Here is a 20,509-nt window from a genome sequence, read left to right as displayed (position 1 = left end):
TAAACAAACAACAACCTATGTATCAGGATAAAAAATAAATATTGAAAAAAAGTTTACATCAAAGAGAGTAAATGTTAAATATTAAAGTGCATCTGTGTAGATTAAGTACATTGTCATTTATAAATTAGCCTTTTTTTTTTGACCTGTTCGTAAATCAAATTTGTTCTTTGTTAATCATTTCATTGCCATAATAGGGAAATATATTACAAATATTATGTTATTAGTTGTTTTTTTATTATTTGAATCTCATTTATATTCAGAAGCTACTACTTGACCATACTAATATATTAACTTCTACTTTCTACTTGCTTGTGCTGTGTGCACAACATCGTAAACAGCTAATCTCCAGGATTCTTTAAGAGACGGTGTCCAATATCAGGTAAACATTTGAGCTACTGCGATTAGGGAACAAAGCATCTCTCAATAATAAATGATCAAAACTCTTGGCCGAGTGTGTATGACAACTGATCAGACCAAAGGGACATTTCTTCAAAAGCTACAATCACCTTATAAGAGCCATAGATGACTACACAGATGCAAAGTTAGAGTTCACTTAGAAAAGAGGGATATGGAGTTAATGAACCAATTTTGCTCTAGCTTTCTGAGTCTAATTTTGGGCCATTTTTAGTATTTAAAATTAGGCTAGCGAACTTGAACAAAATTCATATTTTAGATTCTTTATATTTTAAAAAGATAGAGCAAAATGTTCTGCCTGAATCTCTACAGCATTTATATATTTAATAACCTCTTATTGGACTTCCCTGAATTAAACAAACTCAGACAGAATGAGAAAACTCATCAAAAATGATGAAAAAGACAGTAGTTTGTGTGAAAAATCTTTACTGAGAAGACTGTAGTGTGAAGTTACAAAGAATAATAATTAGTGTTCTCATACATAATCATGTTTCTACAAAAATATATTCTAGACCCCCCCCAAAGAAAACGCTAATCGCATTTCAGGAGACAGTACCAAAATATTTCCTCAGATCAGAAAATACAGCCCTCCGTAAAAGGAACCCACCGTCAAAACAGGTACGGATTTTCATATACACATATATTAAAACATTTGACTACAATATTTTAAAATTACATTCCTAAATTACATCATTCATTGTTGGCATAACAAAAAAGTTTTACATTAAAAAAAGAAATGAAAAACCTAGCCCCTCAGAAAGCTGTACACCCTAGAAACTACAGCATATGTACTACACAGTAGTGTACAAGTACCTATAAGAACTTTTATCTACCCACTGTTCTCATTGGTGTGGACGGGGGAAAGGCAACACTACTTTCGGAACACAGTAGGGTTTTAAATGTGTATGGGGTGTAATTGCAACGGTGTTATAGCATCTAGTGCTAACATTGCCTTGTCGTCCTACCCTAAATCGTCAGCAACAGCTAATGGCATCTTCACCCAGGTATTATACACCATCTATGCAAATTCTGAGGTCCTCAATTTGGTATAAAAGAAGAGTCATGCATTTAAAATTAAGTTAAAAAAACAAAATTGTCAGTCTTTCAAATGCCATTGCATTTGCTCAGGTTGCTGCACAGGTAGACGCTGGTGGTGTGAAGGTGGTCAGTCAGCATGTAATGGATTCAGTGGAGATACAGTGATTGGTCTTAGCAGGCACAGGTGGTGGTCCCTCGCTCTCTTCTCTCTGTCGTCTCCCTGGGTGTAGAAGCTCTTGAGTGGGAGGTTCCTCTCTCCAGGGCAAGGCTTTCTCGTGGTTCAGTAGTGGTACTAGCAGTAGTGTTCAGATCGTAAGCAAGTCTGGAGTGAAGAGCGGATCCAGAATCGTTCAGGCACGGGGAATTAAAGGCTCAGTCTGTGGACGCAGCAGAGAGCAAAGAAGTGCAATGAATGTAAAGCTCAAAAGTTATATAATAATTAGGGCTGTCAAAAGATTAATCGCGATTAATCGCATCCAAAATAAAAGTTTGTGTTTAAATAATATATGTGTGTGTACTGTGTATAATTAAATTTGTATATATAAATACACACACATGCTTATATATTTATATATTTCTATATTTAAGAAAAATGTGTAATTTATATAAAAAAAAAATAATATTTATATATAATATAAATATATACAGAATATGTATGCAAATATTTCTTAAATATATACATGCATGTGTGTGTATTTATATATACAAAATAATTATACACAGTACACACACATATATTATGTAAACAAAAACTTTTATTTTGGATGCGATTAATCGCGATTAATCTTTTGACAGTCCTAATAATAATATTGGTTTCTTAACACAGATCAAGGATCAATTACACCTGTCATGCTAAGGACATTTTATCTGACAAACTGAATCTTAGAAAGATGTATTCACTTTAAATTTAAATAAACAAATAAAAACTATGATTTCCTCACACATTTATGTACAGTACATTGTAGAATGTCATTAACAATATTGTAAACATCAATAAAACAATTATTATTTAAATTCTACATTAAAAATGAACATTTTAAATCTCTTTTTGGTCTTAGCTCATTTTACTTTTACACTATAGTTTAGTGATGATAAATAAATTAATAAATAAGTAAAAAAAAAAAAAAAAAATAATGGACGGAGACCAAAATACAAATTTTTAAAGACAGAGATGAGAAAATGTATCCATATTTAATAATAATAATAATAATAATGTTATTATTACTACAATTAATATTATTATTATTGAAGCAGTCTCCTCTGTCTTTACAAAATATATATTCACACTGTAGTTTGTATAAGCCTTCCTGTACATAACATCATAATAATATTGTTATTATTATTAGTAGTAGTATTAAAGTTGTCTCCAACTGAAATTCTAGAGAAATCTCCATATGTTCTCTTATCTCCCATTTCTTTGCATGTCATTAACATTGTATTATAATGACCTGTACAAACCAAAGAAATTTGGAATTACTCAAAATAGGAGAAAGTGAACCCAAAGCACATCGTGATTATTATGCACAATATGAAAACCTGATCCATTTTTAAATGAACATCTCTCAGAGCACCTCCAAACACACTTCTGCACCGAACACACACATACATATAGATCTGCATTTCAAATACTCCTACTTTGAGAAAAAATACTACTTTGGAAAGCAATGATCAATGTTCTCTCAAATTCTTGCAATAGGGCTATAGTTATAATATGAATATTGGAATAACAATTTATGCTAATTGGGAATAGAAAATAATTACCTCCATTGCTCAGGATATTGCCTGCATTTGGCTTAGTCTTCAGATTGTTCTCTAGGAACGTCCTTTAAACAAACAATTGGCAGATTATTCAAACCTCACCGGGATTAATGAATATTAAAGGTATAGCGGAGGATTTTCTTTTTCCGGGTGGGTAGTGTAAACTATTGGTCCACCTAAGTGTCAATCATTCTGGTGATATGTAACGTAAGGCCGTCGTACGTGCTCGTCCCTTAGTTTTCGCTTTCTGCGCATGCGCACTTTCAGGTGTTTATGTGTGGTGGTGAGCTAGAGTTACGGTTTAAGCCATTCATTGAAGCTCGCCGTTTCACCGGGTCCTTTGAAAATGTCTGAGGGTCGCAAGAGAAAAAGTTTGTACGAACTGTATGAGAAGAAGAGAAAGGCCTCAGAAGAGAGAAACAAGATCAGAGTGTTTTTGGGAGATTGTTTCACACGATGGCGTGCGCTGAAAACACAGGTTGGGCTTCCCACTAATGCCTCAGTCGCGAAGTTTCTACTCGACATGTAAAGTTTGGCATGCTATTTGGTGAAAAAGTGCAAATCTTCTTTTGGAAAGTAATCTTGTATGAGTAATGCCGACAGCAACTTGTAAACAGAGCGTGCACGAGGAGAACCTCGCACACGTTTAATAGGCGTTCCCTCTCGGGAGCATGTAGTGTGTTGCGCATGTGCATTTTTTCAAAAAGTGGAGAGGGCGGTTCTTATCTAAAATTCGGAAAGATCCTCCGCTATACCTTTAATAAAGGAATAGAATCTACATTAAATTAAACTTTCTTACGTTTGATCTCCTTCTAGGGACTTCTGGATCTCCTGAAGCACACCTGTGTTAGAGCAAGATGTGATTCAAACAAGTACTCGCAAATCACTAAGAGTCCAGCAAACACCATCTTCACTGGAATTGCTTGTAAAGTACTCAGAAATGAGCTCTTCTTAAAAACAACAAATCATCCTAATATCTTTTGCACAGATATTAATATGACAGTATTATTGTGCAGGCAGATGGAAGTGTTACAGATCATGCACGCACGTCTGCACAGACCAGGCCACGATTAATCATACAGCATGTTTAGATTATTGTTTTAGGCCAATTGCATGTCACAAAACATACACAGCAATGCTCTGAGGTGTTACACATCTAAACTCCTTCAGAATATCCTGTCTAACTGCTGATTCCTCATGTACTCACTCTCATCGTTGAGCAAAGCATGCTCCATTACTTGTCTAGCAGAATTCTCTGGAACACACAAGCACACTGATTAGTTGGGCTAAAGCTTGCAAATGCTTTAAAGAGGAGTTATAAATACAATCCATAATTGTTGCAACAGTGTTGTTTTAGTATTGTTTATGTATATTTGAATGTTTTATATATTTTGAATTAGCTTTTATTTTAATATCCAAGGCAACATTTCTAATTTTCATTTAATGTTTACATTCTATTTCAATGGACAAAAACAATTTTTAATAGATTTAGTTAACAACTCTTGATGAGAGGCAAATTATCTAATAAAATATAATTAAACAATGGGTCTCATACTCTCATTCACTAACCGTGTGTATAGAACTTTCGTTCTACATTTTATTCTAAACTTACCGAAAAGAAAAGAAAGAAAGAGAGAGAAAGAGAGAGAGAGAGAGAGAGAGAGAGAGAGAGAGAGAGAGAGAGAGAGAGAGAGAGAGAGAGAGAGAGAGAGAGAGAGAGAGAGAGAGAGGGAGAGAGGGAGAGAGGGAGAGAGGGAGAGAGGGAGAGAGAGAGAGAGAGAAAGAAAGAAAGAAAGAAAGAAAGAAAGAAAGAAAGAAAGAGAGAGAGAGAGAGAGAGAGAGAGAGAGAGAGAGAGAGAGGGAGAGGGAGGTATGCTGAGAATGACGAAAGGAAAGGGTGTGCAGAAAGCCCTTATATGGTTTGGCAGTTTTATGCAAATTACTAACCTCGGGCATACGGTTGCCCATTTAGAATCTTCAAAAAGAATTAATATTAGAACGAGGTTAAGAACAAATTCATCTGCATATGCACGTGTTGTGAATGAGGTAGAATTTATTTTGTGAAAAGTTCTCCTGTGTGTGTAAAAACGAATAATCCAGACAATAATTAGTGAATGAGACCCAATGCTTTCCAATGTACATGATACAACTCCAACTTTTCGACGGAATACTTGATCGTCATTGGTAAGTAGCAGTTTGTCTAATAACATGCACAAATCTCAAAATTATGATATTTCTGAGAGCAGGCTGTATTATAATATATGATACCAGTATGTATGTATATATACCAGTATATATGCTTGGTGCTTTTATGAGTTTATGAGCTTTCAGCAAAATTAATGTGGCACCGTTTCATCAATTATGGATTGTCTAAGCATGGAAAGAAGTCTTTTGTATGAGTGACTTATGGGAATAAAATGGGGAAGCATTCAACAAAGCACTAAGAACATGCGTGTTTTAGGGTTGGTTGGATGCTTAGTTTGCACAATTCACACAGATCTAAAGAAAAGAAAAAGAAAAGAAAAAGCAAACTGAATCTCACCATATCGATCACTCTCCGTTTTGAAATTTCTGGAAACACAGAACAAACAGTCATCAATATAAAAACACTTATTAATCTTTGACAACAGGAAAGGAATAATGAATTCTGAACTATTACACAACTACACACACCTGTGTTCAGTAGGCACTCCATCTGGCTGGTCCTTGTGGACGGGACTTGATGGCGTCTTGGGCCTCATTTGTAGGGGAGCCTCAACCAGACAGCGTGGTTCCACCACCAAGCGGGTGGAGAGAGAAAACCGCTCAAACTCAGATGGGGAGATCAGGTAGAAACCTAAAATATGACCAGACAGACAGTTTCAGAGTAGATTCATGCTTTCACATAAGTGAGTAAATGCATGTAAGAGTTAGCATTTCCTACCTTGGCCATATTTGGTGAAAACACAAGATGCGATTCCACTGACGTCTTCTCTTCGTATGCAAGGATAGTGGACCAGCATTTTGATGGAGGGCAGAGAGATGACATGTAGCTCACCCTGATTGGTCAGCACCACCAGGCTGCTCTCCAGCTGTTCATCGGTCCGAGAGCCAAACCAAGCCACGCCCACACGGCGCACACGAGAGCCGTCAACTGCTGTCAGCTTCAGCTTTGACTTACTGCTCACTTTAGGCAGGGTAAACAGCTGTGCACACACAAATGCGGTAAGACACACAATCTATGTTGGCAATGGGCGAAAAATAAATTGTGTCGTGCAAATTCTCACCTTAAATTGCTCCTCTGACACAACCAATAGATTGTGCGAACCATGCATTTCAGGACTGCGTGCCAGATCATGGGCCACCTCCAGGGGCTCGGGCAGAGGGGAGCCCTTGCCATCCAAGACCACCAAACCAACCACTGGAGCACGATGCATCAACTGAATCTCTTTAGCTGGGGATGAAGAAGCACTTTTTTTTATAGAAGATCTGTTTATGTAAGCAGGGATTTGTGCACACTACTGTTCAAAATTTTGGGTTTTTTATAAATTATGCTATCAAAAACACAGTGATATTAAGAAATATTTTTACAATTATATACTGTTTTCTATTTTAATATATTTTAAAATGTACTTTATTCCTGGGATACAAAATTGAACTTTCAGAAGCCATTAGCCTTCAGCGTCACATGATCCTTCAGAAATCATTCTAATATGCTGATTTTGTGTTAAAGAAACATTTTGTATTATCATCAATCTTGAAAATAGTTGTGTGGCTTAATTGTGTGGGAACGGTGATAATTTTTTCAGGATTGAAAAAATCCTGATGGAGAGAAAGTTCAAAAGTTGTTGTTTTTTTAAATAGAAATCTTTTGTAACATTGTAAATGTCTTTTACTGTCACATTTGGTTAATTAAATGAGTTCTTGTTAGGGATGTCCCGATCAGGATTTTTATGCCCCTGATCCGATCCAAGTCAATGAATATTGAGTATCTGCTGATATCTAGTCCGAAACTTGTATCCAGTGTATACATGGACATATAGAGAGTTTCTTAGAGGCTCAAATGTAAAAAAAAAAATGATATCTATCACTACAGAGTATTTTTTTATACATACGCAGACACACACTATACACTAGTATCTGTTATAATGGTGGACATTGCACCACTTTGTGGTCACAATTATGAATATGGGACCACTGATATAAACTTATATGTACAATAAGCAGAATAATTGCAACAAAAAGTGGATTTAAGGTTAGAAAGCATGAAGCTCACGGCGTCAGAATGCCAGTCTGTCAGTCAAGTCCAAAGCAAGACGCAACCCATAGCAATGCTTTATGGCAACGACGTCTCTCAGACAGTCTGACGACAGATAAAAATAAACAGTAAATAAATTACTTTCGAGTGATTCGTAATGGCTGACCAACCCACTTGAAGGTGCATACCGACACGTACGTGACAGCAGACGTGAAAAAACTGATCGGGCTTAGGATAGCCCATACCGATCAGTTAAAAAATGCATAATCAGCCTTGATATCGATCTTTGAGATCGGCTCGGGACATCCATAGTTCTAGTCAAATAAAAGTATTAATTTCTTTGATTAAAAAAATTAAAAAAAATAAAAACTCACCATTTACAGTGATTTTACCAAGTGATTTTACCAGTGATTTTAAATGTATTGTTAAGTGAAGTAGAGTGCCAAAACGCCCTTAAAGGGATAGTTCACCCAAAAATGAAAATTCTGCCATTAATTACTCACCCTCATGTTGTTCCAAACACGCAAGACTTTTGTTCATCTTCGGAACACGAATGAAGATCTTTTAATGAAATCTGAGAGCTTTCTGTCTCTCCATTGACAGCTACACAATTGCCACTTTGCCGCTTTACAAAGTTCATAAAGAGATCATAAAACTGATCCATATGAATTGAGCGGTTTTATTCCAAATTTTCTGAAGAGACTCGATCGCTTGATATGATAAACAGATGTAATTTAGGCTTTTATTCACATATAAACATTGATCTCTTTATGAACTTTTTGAAGCGTCAATGTGGTAATTGCGTAACTGTCAATGTTTTCTCAGATTTCATCAAAAAGATTGTCATTTGTGTTCTGTAGATGAACAAACATCTTACGGGTTTGGAACGACATGAGGGTGAGTAATTAATGACAGAATTTTCATTTTTGGGTGAACTAACCCTTTAACTGTGGTGAAATAACTAACACAAAACCTTAGAGTTTATTACTTTTATAAAACATCAGCAACAATATTACTCTAAAAAACATCTATGTTCGTTAAATGCATTTATTAAATGATTAATATGTCTGTTCATCTACTTCAAAGTTGAAGAGCTCTTAAAATGTCATTTATATACCATGTTCTTTTTACCTGCATGAGCCACTACTGGATCCTCTGCCCTTCGTTCCAGTGATGGCACACGGAGGACATACGCAAAGACAGCTCCGCCATTGGTTCCTGCCCACAGTGAGGGCGTACTGTGAGAACCTGAGGAAAAGAGAGAGGCAGCTGATGAAGGTCTTCTGCTAGTCTAAGAGGATACATTGGGAATACTAACCCTAAATTTAATTATCAACGATAATTAAAAAACACTGTGGTACTCACTATCACTGACAAACGTATCTGCGAAGTAGAGTGTTCTGACGAGGCCCGTAAAGGAGTCGTCAGAAGAACGGGCTTCGATCTTTCTCTGTACAGGAGCCAACTCCATCTCCTGCAGAGCTTCGGCCTCCAGCCTGGCATTGATCTCCTGCAGCTGTAGAAACATTATTAATATTCACTATCGAGCCAGAACCACCGTTTCAACAACTCCAAAGTATGCAACACTAATCGCTACCAGAATAACTGCATGCATGATGCCTAGTCACATGTTCATTTGACTGCTGAATAACTGAAGCACTAGAGAAGAAGAGAGCTGATACACACCTTGGCTGCGTTGTTAGTGTGGTGTTTTCTCATGGAGACCCGGCTGCGGCGAATCCTACGGAAAGACTGTCGTAGGGACTTTTTGATGGACTTGACACGTGACAGCGGCCCCTCCAAGGCCATCTGATCACTGGGGTTTAGGGTGCACCTGCAAACAGACAGCAAACAACTATTAGCATTCTTCTCAAGAGGAAAATAAAAAACACATCTGATGGAATTTAAAATTGTAATGACCTTAAATAGGTCTAATGGTCTTAATAATCATGATCTTAACAGTTTAATCTAAAGACTTGTGCTCATAAATAAAAGGCTTTATATAACTTTTACTGACAATTAAAATGTTTAGCTAAAATCTAAAACTAACAAAATGTTACTTTTTTGTGCCACATATCAAGTCAAAAAAGGTGTCAATTTGGAAAACACAAAAATAAATCTGAAATATCTTTTTATACATTCATACTTAGCAAGGACACACTAAATTGATCACAATTAGTAACAGTAAATACATTTATAATTTTAAAAAAAGAGTTCAATTTAAAATAAGGGCTGTTCTTTTGAACTTTTTATTCATCAAAGAATCCTGAAACAATGCATCACGGTTTCCCAAAAAAAAAAAAATATTACGCAGCACAACTGTTTTCAACATTCATATTAGAGTGATTTCAAAAGGATCATGTAACACTGAAGAGTGTCTGTACTGGAATAATGATGCTGAAAATGCAGCTTTGTCATCACAGGAATAAACTACATTAAAAAAAATATTAGAAATAATGAAAAGCCAGACTATCATATGATTAGTGAATCAGACTATGAGCAAATTTTCCACTGACGCATTTAGCATGATAAAAATATACAATGGTGACAAACACTATAGCTATAATAAAGACTTCCCTTTTTGAAGGGAATATCTTCAGACAATTTTGGTGATCACATCAGTCTAATGTGCTTTATATTTCAGGTTATTTTTAAGGATATTCCTTAATGTTCATTTGTATCCCCCAACAGTCACTTGTATTAAACTGGAATGCTATTTTAAATGGTTATCTTCTCACTTGACAAAGACGTTATTCCTCTGATGGTAGTCATATAGGCCAAAGCCATGGCTGGTACCGAATGCAACCAGTTTCCACTCTGAGTGCAGAGCGATTGCCGTGACCACAGCGGGAGGCTGGCACTGCACCAGAGCGAAGGGCTGGAAGCCTGGAGGGAACAGCACCGGCTCCTCCCGCACGTCTAGACGCGCTTGGCCCTTCCAGCGGAAGCCCTCCTGACCCTGCAGCAGGTCCACCACTGTAGCCTCAACCATCTGCTCGGCAGCCTCATCGTTCAGCTCCATAACCAGAATCTGAGTGGGAGGAATGAAAAATTACATTTACTCAAAACTCTCTCTGATTGAAGCAGATGAAAAAAACATCAATATCTCAACTTCTGCAAACACATTTCCTCAAAGCAGAGTGCACACTTTATTCGTTCTTACAGCACATTTCATATAGGATGATAAGAGCTTTGGATAGCGTTCTGCCAGCACATCAGCATAACTGTACTGAAACCTCTCAGTAGTTCACATCAGTGAAAGGGCAGAGCTATTGATCCTGAAGAGTGGTTTTTAACCAAGCTCATCTCATTTCCTAATGGCAGACATGATGTGTAGTAGACTGTTAATAAGCTGCTAAAGCGCTTTAGTCAAGTTCTCACTCATGATTAATTATCAGCAGCGACTAAAATGTATGAGAAATCAGATGGTCAGAGGTCAAAGTTTAAGGTCAGTATGTGATACATATTTTTTTTTTAAAGAAATGAATAATTTTATTCAGCAAGGATTCATTAAATTGATCAAAAGTGACAGTAAAAACATTTGTTATGTTACAAAAGATTTACATTTTAAATCAATGTTCTTTAAAACTTAAATCATCTTTGTGGAATCATGGTTTCCACAAAAATATTATGAAGCACAACTGTTTTCAACATTGATAATAATAAGAAATGTTTCTTGAGCACCAAATCAGCATTAGAATGATTTCTGTAGGATAACTGAAGGATAAAATATATGCAGCTTTGGTGAGAATAAGAGACTCGTTTCAAAAATATCTTACCAACCCAACATTTTTGAACAGTAAAGTAATAACTGAACAAAAGTAACCATTTTAGCATTGCTTGTTTTAATGATGTGTGTGAACCGAGTCAGTCATCTCTTAAACTCCCATATGCGAACTCACTTGTCCTGCAGTTCCAGCCACTGTCAGATATCCGCTGTATTTACACAGATGGATCTTCTGAATGCCAAGCCGAGGGTCGTCGCTATATGGGTCAAAGCAGCCCACCTGATACATTGAAAAATAATAAACACAATCAAATGTTTGATGAAAACTGTAAACAGCTGTGCTAATAATAGGATGTTGATTGTGAGTGGTAATGCTTGTTTTAGGTGAGACAGACCTTGCGGAACGGAGGCCACTCTCCCTCACTGCCCTGGTTCATGTTGTCATTTGGGTCGGCATCTGTGTGGAAGACTCCCGCCGTGCTGAGCTTGTACATGGGGTAAAGACAGACCCCTGAGGCGTCCCAGAAACGTACCGTGCCATCTTCGTGCCTTTCAAGAGGAAAAGGGATACATTTAACATGAAAGGTAAGATTCATTTTTAATAATCAGTTCCTCATTCCCTCCAGGTGAAACCATTACAGCATCTTAACAGGAAATTTTTCCTTGTTATTCCTCGAGAAGGGAAAAACCCAACAATATTAAGCAAATATTTAAACAGGGTCCAAGTACCAAATGAGAGTAACAATTAGCTTTGAAACAGATTTACTGTAATAATACTAAATTTTTAGGAACTGTGAAATAACGCATGATTTAATTTGCAAAGTAAGAACAAGAATCCGATCTTCCCTGTTTTTTGTTATCTGATGACAGTTATGCGAGCAAAACAAAACAGATATAAACAGTGCAACAAGTTTTTTTTGACAGTTTTGGTTTCACTGAAGTGTTTATTCTAAGAGTACCATTCAAAGGTTCGGGTAAGTTAGTTTTGTTGGTGTTGAAAGAAATTAACACTTATTCAGCAAGGATACATTAAATTGATAAAAGTTGTTAAAGATATTTCAATTTCAAATTAATGCCGTTCTTTTGAACGCTCTATTCATCAAAGAATCCTGAAAAAAATTATTTTCACAAAAATATTAAGCAGCACAACCATTTTACATATAAAATAATACATAACCCCAAAATAATTTTAATAGAACAATTTTTGAAAGATCATTCTTAAACATTCTTCATTTTGACACGGTTTATAATTATGAAGAGAACAATTCTGCATATTTTACAGGACAAAACTTTACAAGGAAACCAGTGAATTCAAGACTAAGATCACACCAAGACCGACAGCGTTACATCACACACATCTACTCACCCCGTGAGGAGCAGGTCTCTCTGGGGAGGGTCTGGGGCAAGATTCTGACCTCCATTTATAGGCCAAGGCTACAAAAAGACAGATTTGAAAACTGAATAGTTGTGCATGGTACTGTAAACCATCACAGCAAAACTTTATAATGGCAGTGAATGGAGGATGAGATTTTGAAAAAAGCCCAAAAAAGTGCATCCATCCATCCATCACAAAAGTAATAGTTAATAAATAGTTAAGTAGTATAGTTAATAAAGGCCTTCTGAAGTACACACTTCAAAATCAGAACCGCCATTCACTACCATTATAAAGCTTGAAAGAGCAATGATATTTTTTAATATAACTAGGGTTAGGAAAAGAAAAAAGAAAGTCATATACACCTAGGATGGCTTGAGGGTGAGAAAATCATGGGATAATTTGAATTTTTGGGTGAACTATCCCTTTAACCCAGAAAATGACAGTTCAAAGCATTTAATGCGAGTATTCTCTTCCTGGTGAGTTGCTTTACTCAGTAACATGCAATGAGCTTAATATTTCTGTATTTGTGCAAGCATATTCTTGCTTACCTTCTTAGAGTAGTGTGTGTTCTGCTGGGCTCCCGCAGCGTGCACTCTTTCCCACAGTTTAAGTGGGATGGAGGAGACGTGGTGTGAGCAGGTAATGGCTGAACAGTGTAATGGCACCAGGTAAGGCGTCTGGATGACGGGCCACCCCTCAGTCTGCAGATCCACCACCACAAGTTCCTCCTCCACCAAAACCACAAGAGCGCTTGGCTCACCTGCAACAGACACATTTAGACCACTTAGAGGAAGTGTGCTGACTGCAGCTCAGCTAATATGTTTAAGTAGATGTAGAAAAAAGCATGTAAAGGAACCAAAACAGTGTGTTTGACATATTTTAATGAGGAAAAGAACAATAAGTCTCTCAGCATGTCTCTCTACCTCTGTGGTTCTCTCCCTCACAAATGACGAAGAAGTCGATAATACGTGAGGTGAAGTCCAGCGCCTCGTGGGTTTTGCTGTGGATGACGGAGATGCAGTGTCTGTCCCCGTAACTGGCCCTCGGCATCCCTCCACTGAAGATGAGGAATGGGGGACTGGGAGGAGAGGACAGAAGACACATTATTTTGGATAAGAGTTTACTAAATGACAAATCCCCTTTGGATCTTCCAAAACTTTCCAAATATTTTGATGAAAAAGGAGAACAATACAACAACATGAAATGAAAGGACGGCATGATAAAATGGGCTAGAGATTAGTGGTTAAAGAGAAATCAGATAGAGGATCTTAATGTAGAGTGGAAGTTAAATATTAACCCAACCGTGTGAGTCATGGAGAAGCATTCTGTGGTAATGACACCACAAGCAAACACACCTGTTTCACCATCAGTTAGTGAACACTCACAGTACTGTCCAATAAAGAATATGCAAGACTCACCCTTGTTTTGATGGCAGCTGTATAATTTTGGATATGGCCTTGCAGGGGAAGGCACCTGTGTGGAGATGTAGATCATTTAAGGACAGATAGCTCAATATGAATACATTTGACCAGTCAAAGATACAGGCTTTGTTACAAAACCTAATGATCTGCCTAATATGGCAGCATTTTAGGCACCAAAAGGTAGGCAACAAAAATTATGCCACCTTTAAAGATGCCTTGTTTAGGTCAAATTCTACTTAAACTCAATTAAATATAATTGTATGCTTTTATTATATATATTCTTCAAAGAATCCTGAAAAAGGATCACAGTTTCCACAAATATATTACAATATAAGGATCATGTGACAGTAATGGCTCTAAAAATTAAGCTTTGCCATCACACTGAAGTCATTCTGGTAAAGCAATCTTACCATATGGAATCTCCTGTTTCTCAGGCTCCGTTTGCGGATCCTCACCAGTGACTGTCCACTGGCAGTAGCTCCCATCACTATGGGAACTGAGAATGTTCACACCATCCTCCATCCAACAAACACTCTCTAGTTGCTGCAGAGGACACAAAAAAGGGAAAATTACAAGCCTCTTCTTAGAACGATTGGTAAGAATTTTGAGTTTCAGAGCTTAGATGACAACATTGCATTATATGGTACCTGTGTGCTGAGAAAGTGTTGGATGGGACGCTGCCGATCCAGATCCCACAGAACCATCAGGCCTCGGCTGTAGCCAATCAGCACCTGCCGTGGGTTGAGAGGGTTCTCATGCAGAGCTTCAACACACTCCAGATTCCTGCGGCCAGCATAATCCTCTGGAACTCTGGGAAAGTAGCGGTGAACAGATCAGCCATCACAAAGAGTAACTATAACAGTCATCTCTGGCATGCAAAAGTGTTGCATTATACCATTCCAGAGAAACTATTTGAAGAATGTTGCAGCATGTGTGTATATAGTCAAAGATTATATATAGAACTGCAAGTCACAGAACAAAGAAAAGTATATTAAATATGCTCGTTTTAGTTCTTGTCTTTAAATACAGTGCTCATATGCAAAGTGACTAAACATTTATTTAACACTATTTTGGGAAAGATAAAAGACAGAAACATTAAATATGTTACATTAAACATTAAAGACAGTTTTAAGATAAATATGCAATTTAGTATGGACAAATTCAACATTTAAAGGCAGCATGTGTGTTATTTATAAAGAATAGTACATTTTACTGGAAATTTTTTTTTTTTTGCACAGGTGTATGTGGCTTTACATGAATTCCTAAATCTGACCAATGTGACGTCTGACCTGTTCTGTACATCCTCCACGCTTATGTTGTTCTCCTCCAGTTCTCTGAAGCCTGGCACTTCTACAACAAACACGTGTCCTCCCTCCGTGCCCAGCAGCAGCAGCTCACCCGATGAGTGTGCCAGGACGGCCGTGACCCGCGTCACGCTGGGAGGGGCGCTGTCACATCACAAGAGGGTCAAAATGAAAGCGTTAGTGATTTGTTTTCTACCCCAGTTACACTTAGATTAGACACTGGATAGACAGTAAGACTAGACTACTGGCTTATTTTTAGGTCATATATACTTTTTAGTTCCAATGCATTATAGATGTTTTTCCTCATAAATAATTGTAACCAGTTGCAACATGTTTTTAAAGAGTAGTTTTTTAAACATGAAATATGAAATAGAGCATTATCTATCCATCCATCATCTACACACACACACACATATATACAGTGGTGGCCAGAACGGTAAGATTTTTTATTGTTTTAAAAGAAGTGTCTACTGCTCACCAAGGCTTCATTTATTTGATCCAAAATACAGCAAAAACAGTAATATTGTGAAATATTTTTTACTATTTAAAATAACTGTTTTCTATTTGACTATTTACTTAAAATGCAATTTATTTCTGTGTTGGTAACACACAAACACAAAAGCTTTCTATTTCAGATAAATGCTGCTCTTTTGAACTTTCTATTCATCAAAGAATCCTGAAAAGAAATTGCACAAAACTGCTTTCAACATTGATGATAATAATAATAAATCTTTCTTGAGCAGCAAATCGGCATATTAGAATGATTTCAGAAAGATCATGTGACACTGAAGACTGGAGTAATGATGCTGAAAATTCAGCTTTGATCGCAGGAATAAATTACATTTTAAAATATATTCAAATAGAAAACAGTTATTTTAAATTGTAAAAATATTTTCACAATATTACTGTTTTTGCTGTATTTTGAATCAAATAAATGAAGCCTTGGTGAGCAGAAGAGACTTCTTTTTAAACATAAAAAAAATCTTACCGTTCTAATAATTTTGGCCACCACTGTGTATGTTTGTGTATATATATAAAATGACATCACAGCTACTTTGAATCATGGAAGTCACCAGACAGCAATATGTATGGATTCAGAGCACAAGTGAGTATCAGTAGTGTCTGAATCAGTGTGACTCAGTGCTCATGTCTCATTCTTTGGGTGTGTGCGAATTACCATCCGAGTATTAAAAATAAATCTTCAAACATGATCATATTAGATCGCGGTGAGTATGTAGGTGTGGGTTCTTGACTCACCCAGGTGGACCAGAGAGAGTGAAACGTCCTATCTCAAGCAGCTCGGACATGCTGTTATGTCCACGAAGCGTCCACATGTGCAGACTGTTGTCATCCAGTAATGTGACAAACTCCAACTGCAAAAATAAAGTAAAAATAAAATACAGGCATAAATCAGAATTGAAGTAAAATGAAGTGCCTTTATTTGCAGAACAAAACTTGTAAATAAATAAATAAGGTATTAAATTCACTGTGAATTATCCAAAAATAGTCTGCCTGTCTGTCTATCTATCTATAGTATCCATCTATCCATTGTATCTATCATATTTATCTATAATTTTTTGTGTTAAAATAATATATACAGTTCTTGATATAAAATGTCTCATACCATGGTATAATATTTTGCTGATGTTTTGAAATAGCAACCTCACCCAAAACCACTAATTACTCATTAGAAGCCAAATCCCAAAGACTGGAATGAAGTCCAAATTAACATGCACAAAAAAAAAAAAAAAATCTACGTGAGATCAAACTGTGAATATGCGGATTAAAGTTCAGTGCCGTACCTGGTTTGGCAGGAAGTGCACCTGTGTAACTGCCGCATTCTCGTCGTGAAGTCCCATGAACTCCACACCTGGAGATCCGTACCTGAGAACTGGTTAAGGAAACACATGGCAAACACACCACAGAAGACTGAAACAACTTGGTTTTGTGGGGTTTAAAAGTCAAACAGAGGCGAATCATTAGTTGCACAAGCACATAGCGCAGAAACCCTATTGAATTGTTAGGATTTTCAAAGATCAACCTAAAAGTGATCGGGCAAACCAAACCAGAGACTTGAAAATCTGAGGGATGGAAGTACCCACCCCGTCTTCAACATCACAGAGGCTTTCCCTAATCGGCCTGATGATGGCGCAACATTGATCAAAAGTACGAAATCTCTCATAACTCCTAAACCGTTAATCGCAGACTCAAGTATCTTATATCATTGGAATCCTTGGCAGAAAACGCTTTTTTGATAAAGTATCCAATGATGATAAATGTTGATAATGATGATAAATGTTAAATTATTGTACATTACGTGATTTTTCATGCCTGCAAGCGATATTCATACTGTAATATAGATCTCCTCGATCTGTACTACTTTGCCTCTAGGATCATTGCTGTCAATCAAATAATTTGCTAAATATTGGAGATTATTTGAAAAAAATACTTTTGCGAACTAGTCCTAGGTTTTACGCTCAACCTCGATAAAACCACTACAGGACAATTCTTTGGACTCTCTAGGTCAATTAGTACCTTTTTAGATAGCTATACCAGAGTCATTTAGAAAACAGGCGTGGCTAAGTCTACCCAAAAGCCTGTCAGTCGCGAAATTAGGTGAGCATGTGCAACATGTGACTCAAAAGAAGCATGCAAACTTTTATGGAGATTGGCCAAAAGGCAGCGCTATAACTGTTAAAAAGGTGTAAAATGCTATATTTCTATGGCAAATCACGATATGCCTGAAAATGGTCTTTTCATCTCTGATTTATGTAGAACTCCACAAAATTAGGTGAGCACATGTGATGTATGATTCTAAAGAAGCATGCAAACTTTGATATAAAATTGGGCCATAGGTTGTGCGCTAATAGAATAATGCATAATAGAAATCAAAATAAATCAAATGTATATAAAAAACAGGCATGTAATGTTGGCCAAATACAAGTTACTCATTTCTATTTCCTCTTCAGTAAATGACTAACAGAGAAAATTGCGCAATAGTATGGGAAAAAATGTTTCATGAACATGCGTTCTCAGCTCTACGCACTAATATAAACTGTTCCGCCTTTCAAAGTACCTGCATGATGGGTGTGTACGATTGAGCCACTATGAGAACAGCCATGCAATGAGCAACGGGAAATCTCATCATATCACACTGTAGTCACTCTGCCCTGAGGATTCAAAGACAGGGGAATGGAATGTGACTGAGTGGGATAATTTTAGTTATGCACAGACCAAATAACCCAAAGAATGGTAATGTCTTCAGGTTGTTGTAGTAGGATACAGTTTGATTGCTCCCGATCTGGTACCGATGGCAAGGAGCTCCAGGCTGGGGCTGAATCCCAGAGCGCTGGGCTGATGGGGGAAGCCATGTTCTACAGTCTAAAGACAGGACAGAAATGAGAATGAAATGTCACATATATAGAGCTGAACTCTATTGTACATAATCAAGGGCTCTGGTATAAGTGGACTACATGGGCAGCTAACATTTTAAGACATCATAGTCGTACATAGTCTGTTCAAAAATGGAACATATTTAGGGAGCACAATAGCACTGCCTTTTAAGACGTCTAATTTTGAGCAAATTATATAGCAGCATCACATGTACAGTATCCTCCACAGAGAAGGCACAGTTTTACAAATTGTCACAAAAAGCTTAGGGTGGGGAAATCCATCCAAAATTTATGGTTGCATGATCGATTGGAAAAACAACAAAATCACATGGCCCAGTGTGATTATCAAACTGCAATGGCTGCGATTTACTTAAATATAAAAGAGTGAAACACTGCTAAGTTCATTGTTTTAAGTGTCTCCGAGCAGCTCGGTTCACAGTAAATGCTGCTCCGCATTAGGGCTGTAGTCAACCAAAGAAATGCTTAGTCGACCAAAGTCCTGTCCTGCGCAACGATTAGTCGACTAAAAAAAAAAAAGAAAAAAAGACGCGATGTTTTGCATTTTGATTGAACATTTATTAAACAATTGTCATAGAGCATTTATAAAACAACGAAAAAACGTTGTTATTTTTTTTATTTTTTTATTGACACCTGGGATCCCGTTTTTAATTTAGGCTAACTTAATTTCGTTTTTCTTTATTTAAATTTAGTTTTTCTTTATTTAAATTTAGTTTTTTCTTTATTTAAATTTCGTTTTTCTGTATTTAAATTTAGTTTTTTCTGTATTTAAATTTCGTTTTTTTCTTTATTTAAATTTAGTTTCTTTATTTAAATTTAGTTTCTTTATTTAAATTTAGTTTTTCTTTATTTAAATTTAGTTTTTCTTTATTTAAATCTACCCTTTACTGTGTCAGTAATTTGTTAGTCAGAAAAATATTAGACTACCTTAAAAGTATTGCTTAAGTTAACAGACTGTGTACGTTTTATACCAGTGTCCGTTCTCGGAGAATAAGCCCTGCTCGCGTGAGGTGCGCCGCTTCCCGCTCGCGCTGTTCTGTAGTTCATGCACTTCCTGTTGTCGAATGCGCATGCGTCGCGTCTGAACGCGTTGTTGTCTTTGGAGCTCTATCGATTTGATTTATAATTCTTGATTTTACTCTTTAAACTTACTTACAACAAACATTTTCTACTTTTCCTCACTGAGAAGCACTACTGCTCAAACCTCATAGTTACAACGCGGACTGTTGAGCAGACGTGTCTCATTCTACGCTGGATACTCTTATAGGTTACTCCCGGGGATCACGGCTGAACGCGTCTTCTCAACACTCACTTACAAACATTTTTCACCTATCGTGCGTCTACTCTACACCCGTACCACTTAAAAGACGGATTATATCTAAGATGCTTGTCAGAAATTAGTATTAATTGATAGCATCACTGGTAGTGTCGTTGCTAACTTACTGTCCATCTGTTAAAATGGCGAATATATCAGATGCAAGTAGTCTACCTTTTGGTGCAGGTGAGGACACATTTGAGCTGCACGCGGTACAGTCTGAGCTGGAAGCTGTTGAGAAACAGATCCACGACCTTTTAGTGAGACAGGCCGAGCTGAGAGACCGGCGTTTGGCTCTTGAAACATCACGCGCTGATGCTCACAAATCAGAGATTAATGTTACTAACCGGCTGACTCCGACCTCGTCTACTCCGTGCGTTACTCGGCATCGGTCCCGAGCGCCAAGGTCGCGATCAGCCATGGTCTCGTTCACTCCGGCTCCAACACGCCACCACGAAGCCTGGATATTTCCGCAGCGGAAGACGCGAGTCAGGTCTAGACCAAGACCCT

At 37.1% G+C, this 20,509-nt stretch overlaps 1 protein-coding gene across 2 annotated transcripts in view; it reads right to left on the bottom strand.

The window, feature by feature from the left end:
• Window positions 1–825: 825 nt before the first annotated feature.
• llgl2 (LLGL scribble cell polarity complex component 2) overlaps window positions 826–20,509 on the bottom strand; it is a 37,895-nt gene continuing 18,211 nt past the window's right edge. Inside the window, exons 3-26 of one of the 2 annotated variants that reach the window (XM_081392943.1) lie at window positions 18,558–18,655; window positions 17,077–17,158; window positions 16,532–16,647; window positions 15,260–15,418; window positions 14,618–14,780; window positions 14,381–14,513; window positions 13,968–14,022; window positions 13,473–13,627; window positions 13,098–13,309; window positions 12,541–12,608; window positions 11,570–11,723; window positions 11,350–11,454; window positions 10,186–10,478; window positions 9,134–9,281; window positions 8,813–8,963; window positions 8,579–8,695; window positions 6,477–6,643; window positions 6,134–6,395; window positions 5,884–6,046; window positions 5,753–5,781; window positions 4,418–4,465; window positions 4,010–4,052; window positions 3,214–3,275; window positions 826–1,829 (exon numbers count right to left, since the gene is read on the bottom strand). In XM_081392943.1, the coding sequence (XP_081249069.1) occupies window positions 1,825–1,829; window positions 3,214–3,275; window positions 4,010–4,052; window positions 4,418–4,465; window positions 5,753–5,781; window positions 5,884–6,046; window positions 6,134–6,395; window positions 6,477–6,643; window positions 8,579–8,695; window positions 8,813–8,963; window positions 9,134–9,281; window positions 10,186–10,478; window positions 11,350–11,454; window positions 11,570–11,723; window positions 12,541–12,608; window positions 13,098–13,309; window positions 13,473–13,627; window positions 13,968–14,022; window positions 14,381–14,513; window positions 14,618–14,780; window positions 15,260–15,418; window positions 16,532–16,647; window positions 17,077–17,158; window positions 18,558–18,655 (2,988 nt within the window). In that variant the 3' untranslated portion in view covers window positions 826–1,824. The remainder of the gene's footprint in view (window positions 1,830–3,213; window positions 3,276–4,009; window positions 4,053–4,417; window positions 4,466–5,752; window positions 5,782–5,883; window positions 6,047–6,133; window positions 6,396–6,476; window positions 6,644–8,578; window positions 8,696–8,812; window positions 8,964–9,133; window positions 9,282–10,185; window positions 10,479–11,349; window positions 11,455–11,569; window positions 11,724–12,540; window positions 12,609–13,097; window positions 13,310–13,472; window positions 13,628–13,967; window positions 14,023–14,380; window positions 14,514–14,617; window positions 14,781–15,259; window positions 15,419–16,531; window positions 16,648–17,076; window positions 17,159–18,557; window positions 18,656–20,509) is intronic. The other variant, XM_081392944.1, reaches the window with a different exon arrangement.

The sequence above is a fragment of the Scardinius erythrophthalmus genome (genome assembly GCF_964197995.2).
Source record: "Scardinius erythrophthalmus genome assembly, chromosome: 18".
Classification (NCBI taxonomy): Eukaryota; Metazoa; Chordata; class Actinopteri; order Cypriniformes; family Leuciscidae; genus Scardinius; species Scardinius erythrophthalmus.
This window is presented reverse-complemented; position numbering and strand designations above follow the sequence as displayed.